Raw genomic sequence first — 12,061 nt, forward strand, 5'->3', positions numbered from 1 at the left:
CCCCCCCCCCCCCCCCTTCCTCACCACTCTGTACACATAATGACTCATTTCACTGTGGAGTATACACTTTCTTTCATTTCCTGACACGCTTAAAGTCAATGCATCGTCCTCTGTGAGCTGCTGAGAATAAGAAAAAGAAAAAAAATGAATGTCATGAGTTTCTGTTTGATTTTTTGTTGCTGATGTTGTGTTTTTGGATTGTCGACCTGTTTCTGTCACTTCTCTCGTACGGTTGGATAGTGTCGTCAATGGAGTAAAAATGAACGCTTTTTAAAAAAAATCCCATTTAAAGTTGACTTAAATTGTCTACTTTTTCTCTCCACCGCTGGCTTCAATTAAATTTAGTCAAACAAATATAAGTAGATTTTAATTTAATTGGAATTGCATGAATTTAAGTTTTCCTACATTTCATCTTCGTAATTTAACCCACCACCCCCTCCCCCGGTATATAATGCCCATGTTATCACCAAGAGAAGAATGAGTCACCTTTGACCATTATATGTAGTTCTACCTTAATATGGACCTATTCTATGTATGAGCTAAATAGTTGAGTCTTTTATCACGTTGAGGACGTTTACATGAACACGATGTGCAAAGTGAAATAGGAATGTTTTTATTATATATTTCTGTGTACATATGACGTGTTTTTTGTGTAATGCTTAATAAATTATCAGCTCGCATTGAGGAGTAGCAGCTTGTATTTTGTACTGTGGGTTCATTATATTTTTACTCAATCTATTCTACAGATGCAGAAGCTTTGTTGGAAATCCAAAACAACATGGGCTCCATCGCTTGAGTCTCACTATTTTTTTAGTAAACCGATTGACAAATGTTTTTAGAGGCTAATGTAATGGCTATCGGAAATAATTAAGATATTAAGCTGTAAGCCGCCTAGCTGCATGCCCAGCCGGCTATTGTAGAGTTTTATGACTGGCTGGTATATGAGGTTTCTCCCTCTCCTCTAAGAGCAGCTTCAGTCGTAGGAGAGCCTTTGAGACGGAGAGGAGGCCCGGCTCTCAGCTAGAAATGTGAACTTTACAGATACATTGGATACAACATCATGATCTGCTTTAGTTGGGATTACCGGGATTAACGTTTCTAGGTCCGGGTAAGTCTATTTGTCATTGTGAATTTGTCCATTTTGCGCCTTGTTGCATCGGCTTCACTAGAGTGTGTACCAAACGGTTGTACTTTCTTAATACAGACGGGTTTTGGACACTTGATGATGGCACCGACGACCACTGTGCATTATGATATGGCTGATTGGGTTTCACTTGAGGCCCGGATCGACTGTCAGTGGTTTAGGTAGTTTCATGTTGTTGGGGTCCATTTCTAACTCTGCAACATGAAACTGTCTTAATTACCGCAGTTCCAAGCATCGAAACCACAAAGAAAGCAAATCGTGGACATAAAGTTGATGGGATTTGATGAAAATTGGAGAGACGTGTTTTGGAAGCATGTTCTGAACCTCCCTGGCTTACAAACCGGGGAGGGGTGGCTGGCTGGCTGCTGTGTATATTCTTAACCTGTCTCCTGTAATGTTTTCTTTTGACTTCTCTACTTGTCTTTTAAACCCGCGTGGGCATGTGAGTTGAATTTAAAGGTGATCAAAGCTGAGCTGCAGTATGCGTCGTGAGCTTTGGATTAATGGTAAAGCCGTGAGTGTTTTCCGTGAGTAGTAGTAGTGACGCAGACACGCCAGACAAGGCCTCGGTTACGACCACTGCAGTGGAGGGGAAGGGGAAGGTGAATGGGGCAACAGCGACCTCCGTGGGCAACGAGACCGGATGCTTCCACTGCGCAATAGTTGCTCAGACAAAAGGAGGGGAAGGGCTTTATGGCGATATTTAGATCCGCCAGACAGGCTGTTATCTGCAGACGCAAAAGAAGTGAATAGCCCCTGCGGTAAACTGGGTGAAAAAAACACCCTGATTTAGGTTTACAGCCTGAGAGCCATTGGCACGGTGGCGTCTTTTCCTTCTCTGAAGGTGTTTGTCTATTCTAACTTTTAGTGCACAAATAGGGCCACAGCCGCTCCCCTCGGCTTGTTTGATGTCTGTTGGCCAAATAATGTGAAACTACCAGTGAGGTGATAGCTTGGAGGCAATGCACCCCTTTTCCCCCTGTGCTCCTCTTCTTAATGTAAGAGCAGAGTGCAGATAATCCCTGCGTGTTGAATTGCCTGTGGCCTTGTGGGGTGTTGGCCAAGCTCTCCGTTTATTTGATAGTAACAAATAAAACACGCAGCGTAATGTGCGAGATCTCAAGGTTGCTGCTTTTAGACCTGATCTGCAATGTGGGATAATTAAGGATATTCTGGACGTCACACCGCTACCCGAATGTGTGAAAATGTGACATCATTTTAAGGTTATAGAATAGTTCTGTAATATTCAGTAATTCTACGATTTTTGTGAATATTGTCTCATCAATACATTTTCAACTAAATGCATTCTGTGCCTGTTTAAGAAGGATTTCAAGAAATACAGAGTGAACAATTATGCATTCATTAAATTATTTTAATGTTAACGCTTATAGGGCAATTTTCAGTTTTATTAATTCCTTACATTTATGTGTAACATTTAGAATATCCACCTCCACCACATAGCCTATATTTTGAATGTGCTGTTGTCTCCTGCTCGCACCATTTAACTTTAAAAGAAGGAAACCACAAGTACCACATTACGCATATTTTTAGCTCTATTTAAGTGGAACGTTACACCGATGCAGTGGCTAGAAGGCATTCGAGTTAATTTGTTGATGGCGGTGTATATAAGCACATACATACAAGTGATAATGGGTGTAAATAAAAATAAAAACAACGTTTAAAATAGTGGTTGAAAGAGAACACCGGGTCCGGCCAGTAACGTTATTTTGAAAATAGTTAATAAATATTCCCTCGTGAGTCAGTTCGGCGGAAAATTACACCTTGAGTTTTCTATGCTTGTTTTATTTTCTGTAGACTAATTCTATATTTGTATTTTCTATTTTTTGACAGCATGTTGTAACCCACCTATTACTTTGTCATAACATGCAGCCATAAGCTATCCCGTAAATGTGAATTATATTTGTTATAGACCAACGCTTTTACAGCGTAATTTAAAGCAAAGATAGATTAATCTGTATAACTGCAACTAACAAAACAAACTTGGACCGGAAATAGTTCTGTTTCTCCTTTCTTTTTGCTATCTAATTAAAAATAAAATCTTTCCAATTCTTTAAAAACATTTACATGTTTATTGACTTCTTTTTAACTATAGGAAATGCAGGCTACATTGTCTTCGTTACACATGCTGTAATTTGAATTATTAGATTTTAGCCCAAACATATTGGCCACACCGACTTCAGTTGTCCTTGTCTAAATTACGAAATGTGGTTATTGTAGAAAAATAACACCATAATCTTTATGTTTAAAGTTGTTAAATCAGCAGAGACCCACAAACAACAGTTATATAAAATAATAATGACTTTTTTCCTAGTAGATACAACCCGCACATCTGTTGGTGAGTCTGTAAAATGTTTAAATCTGAACAAAGGAAAACATACGGACACTGGAAGATATCTGATACAGATAAAACAAAATAAAAAGAATGTAAATTGTATAGCTGGTGTTTGAGATCCAGAAGTTGTCTCAGCTTTGAGCCAAGTTTTTTTTTTAATTTGTATACATTGTGGTGGTTAAAATGTGTTTTGGTGAACAGCAATGGTAGGGTGCTTACGTGTCCTATAAAGTAGCTCGTAAAATAAGGCCTCCAAAAACCTACTGTATCCTTTTGGATAACAAGAAGGGATTTTCTTTAAAACAGTAGGTTAAGATGCTGTTCAATATTTTCAACATTCACTTTTTCCTCTCATAGAAAACAGATTCAACTCATATCTGGATAATTCTAATAAAGCTTTAATAGTAGAGGTTGTTATAGGAGAGCGGGTTAGTATTTAATGACCACAGGGATTGATTTATCCTTTATTGTTCAGCCTTTATGATCACGTGCGTCTTGCTACCCAATGGCATGGCAGCCTGTCTCCCCATTACAAGCCCACTGTAGTTCTCTGTGGGGCCGAGTTGCTACTTGATTTCTCCACATTGTTATTTTGTGAGGCTGGGTTTACTGCGTGTGTATGTGTATGTGGTGTGTGTGTGCGCGTTTTACTTTTGCATGTATCTGTTGTATGGCTGCGTACATGTGAACGTATAATTTTCCTGCAATGTCGACATCCGGAACGCTGACTAGTTACTACGTTGATTCCCTCATTCTGCCCGAGAGCGAGGAGCTCTCTGTGCCGAGGTACCCCTCCGGTCCTGGGCTCCAGCACCCCAGACAGCCCGCCTCCATCAGCGACCACAGCGAGCTTGGGACCTGTGCATTTCCGTCCAAACCGCCGGTATTCGGGCCATCATGGAGCCACGTCCCTGCCCAGTTCCCAGGCAGCCTATCCTCTATGTATCATCACCACTATGGGCATCCCCAAGGCTCGGTCGGTGCAGATACAGATGGCCGCTATCAGTCGTGGCTGCTGGAGCCTATGTCCGGTTCCCTGCCCATGGCCGGATTACCGACGACCCATCATTACGGAATCAAACCGGAGAGTCTTGGGACGCGAGCTGACGGTGCTCTGTCCAGCTCCCACACGGCGTTACTGCTCTCTGATTACGCCAACGGAACAGTAGCGACGGCATCACCTGTGGAACAGGACGCACTGTCCAGCCAGGCAGGGGACACGAGCGGGGAAGCTGAAGAGAAACCGGGCCTTGATCCAAGTAAGTCGCTACACGGTCCTTTAGTCTACTATTTATACTACATAAAGCTCTGAGGATTGGGGTGCGTGATGGGGGTGTGCGTCTGAACAGATGCCATTCTGAACGTGCCATTTCCTTATGGGGACTGTTAATGGGCCAGCTCCCATTGCTATATTAGATAACCCTTTGCAGCTTTTAAAGTGAACCTGAGCTGGGAGAAATATGGGGACGTTTTATTTGGCTGTAGCTGCGCTAATACATGTGTAGCCTTTTTCTTCTCATCAGAATAAAGCCTTTTTTTTCTGAGGCAAATTATGAGAGATGTTGTTTTTGCATTTGGTCACTCGGAACCGGGCCCTCACAACAATGTCGCACCCCACTCTTTCCAGATAACCCAGTGTCCAACTGGCTCCACGCGAGTGCCACGAGAAAAAAGCGCTGTCCGTACACCAAACACCAGATCCTGGAGCTGGAGAAAGAGTTCCTCTTTAACACCTACCTGACCAGGGACCGTAGGTACGAGGTGGCGAGGCTGTTAAACCTCACCGAGAGACAGGTTAAAATCTGGTTCCAGAACCGCAGGATGAAGATGAAGAAATTTAATAAAGACGGCGCACCGAAAGAGAGTGACTGAACCGTATATATAGGCTGATGGGTTTTGTGTGTGGAAGCTCTTAACTCTGCTGGACCTTGTTTTTAAACGTTATTGTCTTATTGTTCCATATAAAAACAGCTATTAGGCTTCTTGTCTTGTAAAAAAAAAAGCATGTTGGGCTTCAGTTTGATGCGACTACCTTTATATTGCACAATTTGAACGGTGCCCACTCGTTTTGTATTTGTTACTTTCTTATGTTGATTTGAATTAATACCTCGTTAAAGTGTATCAGTTGGCCTGGTCCCCGTGCTTGTTAGTTTATGGATGTTTATAGCTGTGCCTGTTCTGGTTTCTAGTTATATTTGTTGTCTATCTCAGAGTCACCTGAACGTATAGTTTGTAAAATGTATTCATTTTATTGTTGTTTATCCCTTACTGCTTAGAACTATGACTGATGACCGTGAGATTGAATCTAACATTGGAGGCGTGTAGAACAGACTGATCGCATTTTGTAGTAGGTGCAGGAACCTCAGAAACCTCTTAAAAATGCTAAAATACAAAAGTTAAATTAGGTTATAGAAGCTATATCACATGGTGTGACACGATTGACTACCTATGTCTTTCAACTACCTACAATAACCTATTTTTTCTCGATGGCGGATTAAAGTAGATGTGCTTGCATTAGATGCTGAATTTCAGGGAGTAACATTTTCAAAGTGCTTAATGTTTGTTAGAGAGAGGCAATTAAATTAAAACACTGTAGGCTACTTATTAAATACCTCACGGTCTGCTGGCCGTCTGACCTTTGGTTCACAAATGTAATTTGTACTTTATTTATTAAATAAAACAAATTATATCTGGGAATGCATGCACGTTACATTCTTATTTCATTTTGGCCTCACATCGTAATGTAAAAGGCGCTGAAAATTTGAAGGTTACTGCTCACACACACACACACACACACACACACACACACACACACACACACACACACACACACACGCAGTACTTAAAGATATTTTTGATAATTTAGCAATTAGTTGAACATTAGTGAAAGTCAACATGTTTTTTTTTTTTTACAGGACTCTAAAGCATTTCATTCCAATTAAAACCCAGACACACATAGGTGAATATCTGTGTGTGTGTGTGTGTCTGTGTTTCTGGATTGGGGACAGAGCTGCATCTTGGCAGAGGATGTTGTTAGCTGTATACAGCCATAAAAGACAATTGCCGCCATAACCTTTTATGGGGTGCAAAGCGCTGCAAGGCGAGAGGACACAAAACAAAAAAAAGACTGCTTCGACAGCTGAAGCCCAAAATAATGCAGCCGATGGTTTGCTGTTCAGCTCAGATATGACAAGGCCGCTCAACCTAAAGCTCCGCCATTAGCGCCATATCGACGTGACCAGTTCACAAGGAAGGAGATTTAGTGGATACACATTCTGAAATATAGCAGCCCCACAAATGTTGGAATTGTAACGCAAAGTGAGTCTTTCCCACATCTTTTAGAGAACAGCTTTACTTGTTGTAGCTTTACTGCGTGTGGAAGGCTGGTTCAAGTCTCTGCATGTTGGAGAAAATATTTTACACAAGGAATAAACGAGGAGCAGCAAATCCACTCTGAGGTAGCTGCGGAGCTGCTGAGTCTGATGCTCGATCAGAGCCAAGAACGGCTCACATGCACCGGGTTATGTAGTTCATTAAAAGCTACACACAAACTGACAGAATACTGCAGTTAGACGATAACTCGGACTTTAGTCCAACTAGGAGTGCTGTTGTGACGCGTTAAGGGACGCAGATGGAACCAAACTTCAAAGACTCGAGCAGAGACAGTGCAATAAAACGCCTGGTCTGCTATACTGTCTGGCATTCCAGTTTTAATGGCTTTATGGCCGTCCAGACACAATTAGGCCGTTTCCAGAATGGCACCCATTTGTTTTTTTTTCTACTCTTTCTGTGGGGCTACGCTGCTGAACAAAAGGCCGAGCGGAAATGATCAGCTTTATTGGATTCTCCCCGACGGGGACGCGCAGGACTCACGGTCATTTGGAGCGATCCTTTGTTTCTACCTGGGAACCTTCCGCCCTCTGCTCCTTCGCTGGGCCCGTCCTAAAGGAGAAGGAGCAATAAAGCCAGCAGCTAGCTTCAAACGCAGTGGTAGGCCTTTAGACGCGTGATGCTTTTTTTCAAAATACATTTGGACAAGTCTGTTAAAAGATATCCGGGCTTTGCTTAAAATCACAACGAAGAAACATAACGTTACCTGTTCAGCGTCATGTCTTTTACTTTTATCTTGCAATTTATTCCGGATTGCAGTAGAAAGAAAAAAACGCCTGCGCACTGCGCCCTCCTCACCCTGCAGTGCCCGAAAGTCACCAGAGGGTGGCGACACTGTTCCACAACATCACCCCACCGCTTTAAACAGTCCTCCCTAATGAGCCTCGCTGGGGAAGAAACTGTAGTAACGTTTTTAAGAGTCCAGCTAAATAATTTCACACCTTTTTACAGTGTCTCAGTGCAGAAGCTGCTTCTCCAGCCTGCGGCTCAGCGGGACGACAGAACCAGTCAGCACACTGACTGCTGGAGCACTGACGTAGTCGCTCTCTGGCTAATGGTTTTCTCACACACGGCTTTGTTGACGTAAACTATTTGGAACTGAGTTCATTTGTTTGATAGCGGGGTTATTAAGACTAACATAAAATACGTGCAATTTTACTCTGTATTTTTAATGTAGATTTTAATTTTTTAAAGATATATATATACGATATATAAATAAGTTAGGCTCATCAGCAAAACACAATCGGCTGACAATACTTTAACTTTCATGTTAAAAAATATTGTAAGGAATTGAGGGAATTATTATTATTATTATTATTATCATTATTATTATTATTATTATTATTACTACAGTTATTATTATTGTCGTTATGTATTTGTTTTTATATTTTTACAGTTTTCTCTTTTATCTGTGTATTTATTAGAGGCATCGTTTCATCCATTTCATGGTCATTTATGGACCATTTAGGTAACGTTGTAATGTCAGTAAAACATTTTTGATGAATTGGACCGTATTGTAATTATCATCGTGGATTATTATTAATATTGATACATAGCCTACGTTATGTGCAATCAAAATAATGTCCTATATTTAACAGCCTACATATATTTTGAAAACACGAGACTGTTTGCAAGTATTGTTTTTAAAGCTGAAAACAATGCTGCTGCTGTAATAAGGACATTTCCCCGCTGTGGGATGAATAAAGTATAATCTAATCTAAAACACAACAAAGTCACATTCTGTCGGATTAGTTGTATATATTAATAATATTTAGTTATCAGATTAGTTGCAGTTATGGTTACTATAGCCAATCATGTGATGTGATGTATATTAGTGTAGCTTGTGATTGAGTGACTGTAGATTACCTTGTTAAGGTATTATACCTTGTATGAAAAAAATATATGTATATACATGAAGCTTTTTTAAATAAATGGGAATTTGTAAAGCAGTAGTACAAGAAGGGATCGCCCATAAAATCATGACCTTATATCACCTAATTTACCTCTAGATCACTGGCGTTGTGAGAATTTCTCCCTTGTGTGTGTTGTGTGTTTTTGTATGCAAAGTGTAAATCCCACTCTGCTGTCCTGCGCCATAATGACATTCATGTCTGCTTGCTGATTGGATGAGAGCGTCCAGGCCTGAGTCACATGGGCAAGTTATTTGGCCCAGAGTAAAAATGGGGTTCGGTGTAAATCTAGGGTGTATTGCTGTCATATATCACGCTACCTCGTAAAAACGACACTGAAGATTCTTGGCCAAGAAATCAGAGAGAGAAAAAAAAATGAGTTCTTATTATGTGGATGGTCTTCTTAGCAAATATACGGCGGGTAGTTCTCTATTCCCAAATGTGGAGCGGGCTTCTTGTAGTCTTGGACCCAGTGGAGAGGACTTTGCCTCGACTCAGACCGCTGCGGCCATCGCGTTTGCACCGTCTCTGTCTGGAGTTTACAGCGTCAATAATGCACCAGTGTACCAGAGCCGCCCCTTGTTTAGCTCGGGATATGGCATGGGCCAGGACGCGCGCACACTGCACTGCAGCCTGTTTGACCAGAGCCGCCTGTTCACCGACAGCTGCTGCCATCCGGAGCCGGGTCCCCTCACCTCGCCGCCGGACAAACAATACCAGATGTACCCCTGGATGAGAGTATCAGGTATGTGCTGACACTGTTTCTTACGTGCTATTTCAAAGCCCTCAGGTCAATGCTTTTACAAAACATTGGCATACTTACATTGGCCGTTAGTGGTTCAATTAATTTCGTGAAGCCATTGGTGTTGCATCGAAAGAATCGTAAAACTTTTATTGCGCAACTAATGAGTTCTGCAGCCATAAATTCATTTGGCCAGCGCTTCTGTGTGTTCAGTGCGCAGAGACCTTGCCGCTGGGGGTTTTCTCTGCACTCCTATTACTCTCACAGCCTCTTCTCCCCTTTGTGGTAGTAAAAAAGACCGGCCTGTTGTGTAAATCAGTTTTCTTGCACTCTGCAGCTCCGTTTCTAATTGGGTCTGCACTGCAGAGGCTCTGGTATTTTCTGAAAGTCGTTCTTACACATTGCTGCATCAATATCCACCAGTATCGTCGAAAACATAAAGAAGTCAAGTGAATTGAGAATGCAAGCAATTTGAAACATTGGCATTTGTTCTTATTTTGAGGGAGAAGGTGTAGGAGCTGTGATCTAATTACTTATGGCTGCTTCGGTGCGCAGAGCATCGCTGGCTTTTAATTGGAAAGGCATGCAGAGTATCAAAGGAGGTTATGGGCCAAACATCCCAGCTGGACCACTTTAATAAATGCAGAGACCTTTTAGAAAGAAAAAAAAAACATCCCCTACTGATTTAAGTGTGAGGAGTGTGTTCTGCGCAGAAGTGTGTGTTTGTGTGTGTGTGTGTGTGTGTGTGTGTGTGTAAAGGGGTATTGAAAAAAAGACAGAAATATAAGCCATAATTAATTGCCCAATCAAAAATAAATGAATGGTGTGTCACAATGATTCCAACCACAGGTTTTTTATTGTCAGCATTCGTTTTAACATCACTTTGATTAGGTGTGGCAGTATGGGCATTCACATTTCATGCTAAAAAATGCATTTTTATTGCAAGTTATAAAGAGCTTGCACATCTTATCTTCCACAGATCCAAATGGAAAGCGGGGACGGCAGACCTACTCTCGGTACCAGACCCTGGAGCTAGAGAAGGAGTTCCACTTCAACCGGTACCTGACCCGCAGGCGGAGGGTCGAGATAGCCCATGCCCTCTGCCTCTCAGAGAGACAGATCAAAATCTGGTTTCAGAACCGCAGGATGAAGTGGAAGAAAGACCACAAGGAGGAACCGGTGTCGACCCCCCGGGAAAAGGACGGTGATATTCTGGCAGTGCCAGAAGCCGGAGAGCCCGAAGCTGGAGACACCCGGTGCGCCGGGTTGGAGTCAGAAACGGCTGCAAAGTAACGCAAGACCGGGACAGAGGATTAAATCAAAGAAACTCACTGTTTAGAATCAATATGAGATACTTCTCAGATGTTTCTCTTAGACCATTTGCTGACTAATTGAATGCCAGCTGAAGGCCATTGTGTAATACGCATTTAACAGTAGGCTGTGGGTCTGTATTTTACATTTAAACCCAAAATACATAAAGAGGCTCCAGCATGAAAGAGCGATATTGACTACCTTTCCAAACTATATTTTATATATGCATTACTAAATATGTTATTTCCCCTGATTTTACTACTGAATCAACATTCCTTAACGAAAAACTACCTAATATTTTCCTTCTAATATTAAAACACTGACACAAGGGATTCAACGTAAGTTGAAATTGACTGTAGTTTACTATAATCTATTCTACCTATTCGAGTAATCTTCTGCACAGAAGGTTGTGTTTTCTAAAGGTAACAATACACCACTGTGCGCAAATGTGCCTAATTTTGAGTATAGGCTAGTTAAAAATAAACATTTTTGTTGGTTGAATGCATCCATCTGTGATTTAGCTGCTTTCTAGATGTCACTAAGTCTACCGCTGTATTATTATTTTTTAAATGCGTATAACTGCTAATCACTTAGAATATTAATATGCCTGTTTTCATTATTATTTACCTCTTTTTACATCCCAGGATCAACACAAATTTGTTTAGTTTTGGATGATCTACCTCGGATTCCCAGAAAGTCAACTTGCCTATAATGTAAACCGGAATATCCATTTGTAAATGTTTAGCCACCATGTACATTAAAATGTTCTTGTTTATTACATTAAGAAACAAATTCGGGCTCAAAATTTCACAATTGTATATGAATTGGCTACTTTGATCTTAAATGTGCAAATACTGTGATATATCCAGGTTCAGTGCTTCCGTAATGTGAAGCACAACATGTGAACAATAAATATCAAAAGCTCCTGGGAATGTTTAAAATCTGTACATGAAAACAATTTAATAAAATAGCCTTTACCTGTCTGTGTGTTTGCATGTAATATTTGCCTTCAATATTTTTTTAATTTAATATGGTGTAACCACAACAACAGTCATAACGACCGTCATTAGAACGCGCCGATTGAGTGATAATATGTTGCTCCAAGCCATCATTGAGTGCTGTTTTAATGTGGCCAAGATTGGGTCGCATGTAATGAAACATGGTGCAGTCCATCATCAGTGTTAAACACTTAAGTTTGGGAATGTGTGAAC

At 41.1% G+C, this 12,061-nt stretch overlaps 2 protein-coding genes across 2 annotated transcripts; both read left to right on the forward strand.

Moving 5' to 3' along the window:
- The first annotated feature begins 3,839 nt into the window (after positions 1–3,839).
- On the forward strand, positions 3,840–6,198 carry hoxa9a (homeobox A9a). Its single transcript, XM_034891225.1, has 2 exons — positions 3,840–4,756; positions 5,125–6,198. The coding sequence occupies exons 1-2, from the start codon at positions 4,204–4,206 to the stop codon at positions 5,367–5,369; spliced, it is 798 nt and encodes a 265-aa protein (XP_034747116.1). The 5' UTR covers positions 3,840–4,203; the 3' UTR covers positions 5,370–6,198.
- A 2,426-nt stretch (positions 6,199–8,624) lies between these two features.
- On the forward strand, positions 8,625–11,786 carry LOC117956256 (homeobox protein Hox-A7-like). The gene is made up of 2 exons (XM_034891230.1): positions 8,625–9,542; positions 10,519–11,786. Exons 1-2 carry the CDS (start codon positions 9,173–9,175, stop codon positions 10,830–10,832), a joined length of 684 nt encoding a protein of 227 aa, XP_034747121.1. The 5' UTR covers positions 8,625–9,172; the 3' UTR covers positions 10,833–11,786.
- The last annotated feature ends 275 nt before the right edge of the window (positions 11,787–12,061 follow it).

The sequence above is a fragment of the Etheostoma cragini genome, chromosome 14 (assembly GCF_013103735.1).
Source record: "Etheostoma cragini isolate CJK2018 chromosome 14, CSU_Ecrag_1.0, whole genome shotgun sequence".
Classification (NCBI taxonomy): domain Eukaryota; kingdom Metazoa; phylum Chordata; class Actinopteri; order Perciformes; family Percidae; genus Etheostoma; species Etheostoma cragini.

Excerpts from the sequence above, each read along its gene's own strand:
- LOC117956256 (XM_034891230.1), top strand. The coding sequence starts at position 9,173 with ATGAGTTCTTATTATGTGGATGGTCTTCTTAGCAAATATACGGCGGGT. Across the intron at positions 9,543-10,518 it reads CCCCTGGATGAGAGTATCAG|ATCCAAATGGAAAGCGGGGA; the intron begins GTATGTGCTGAC and ends TATCTTCCACAG.
- hoxa9a (XM_034891225.1), top strand. The coding sequence starts at position 4,204 with ATGTCGACATCCGGAACGCTGACTAGTTACTACGTTGATTCCCTCATT. Across the intron at positions 4,757-5,124 it reads GAAACCGGGCCTTGATCCAA|ATAACCCAGTGTCCAACTGG; the intron begins GTAAGTCGCTAC and ends CACTCTTTCCAG.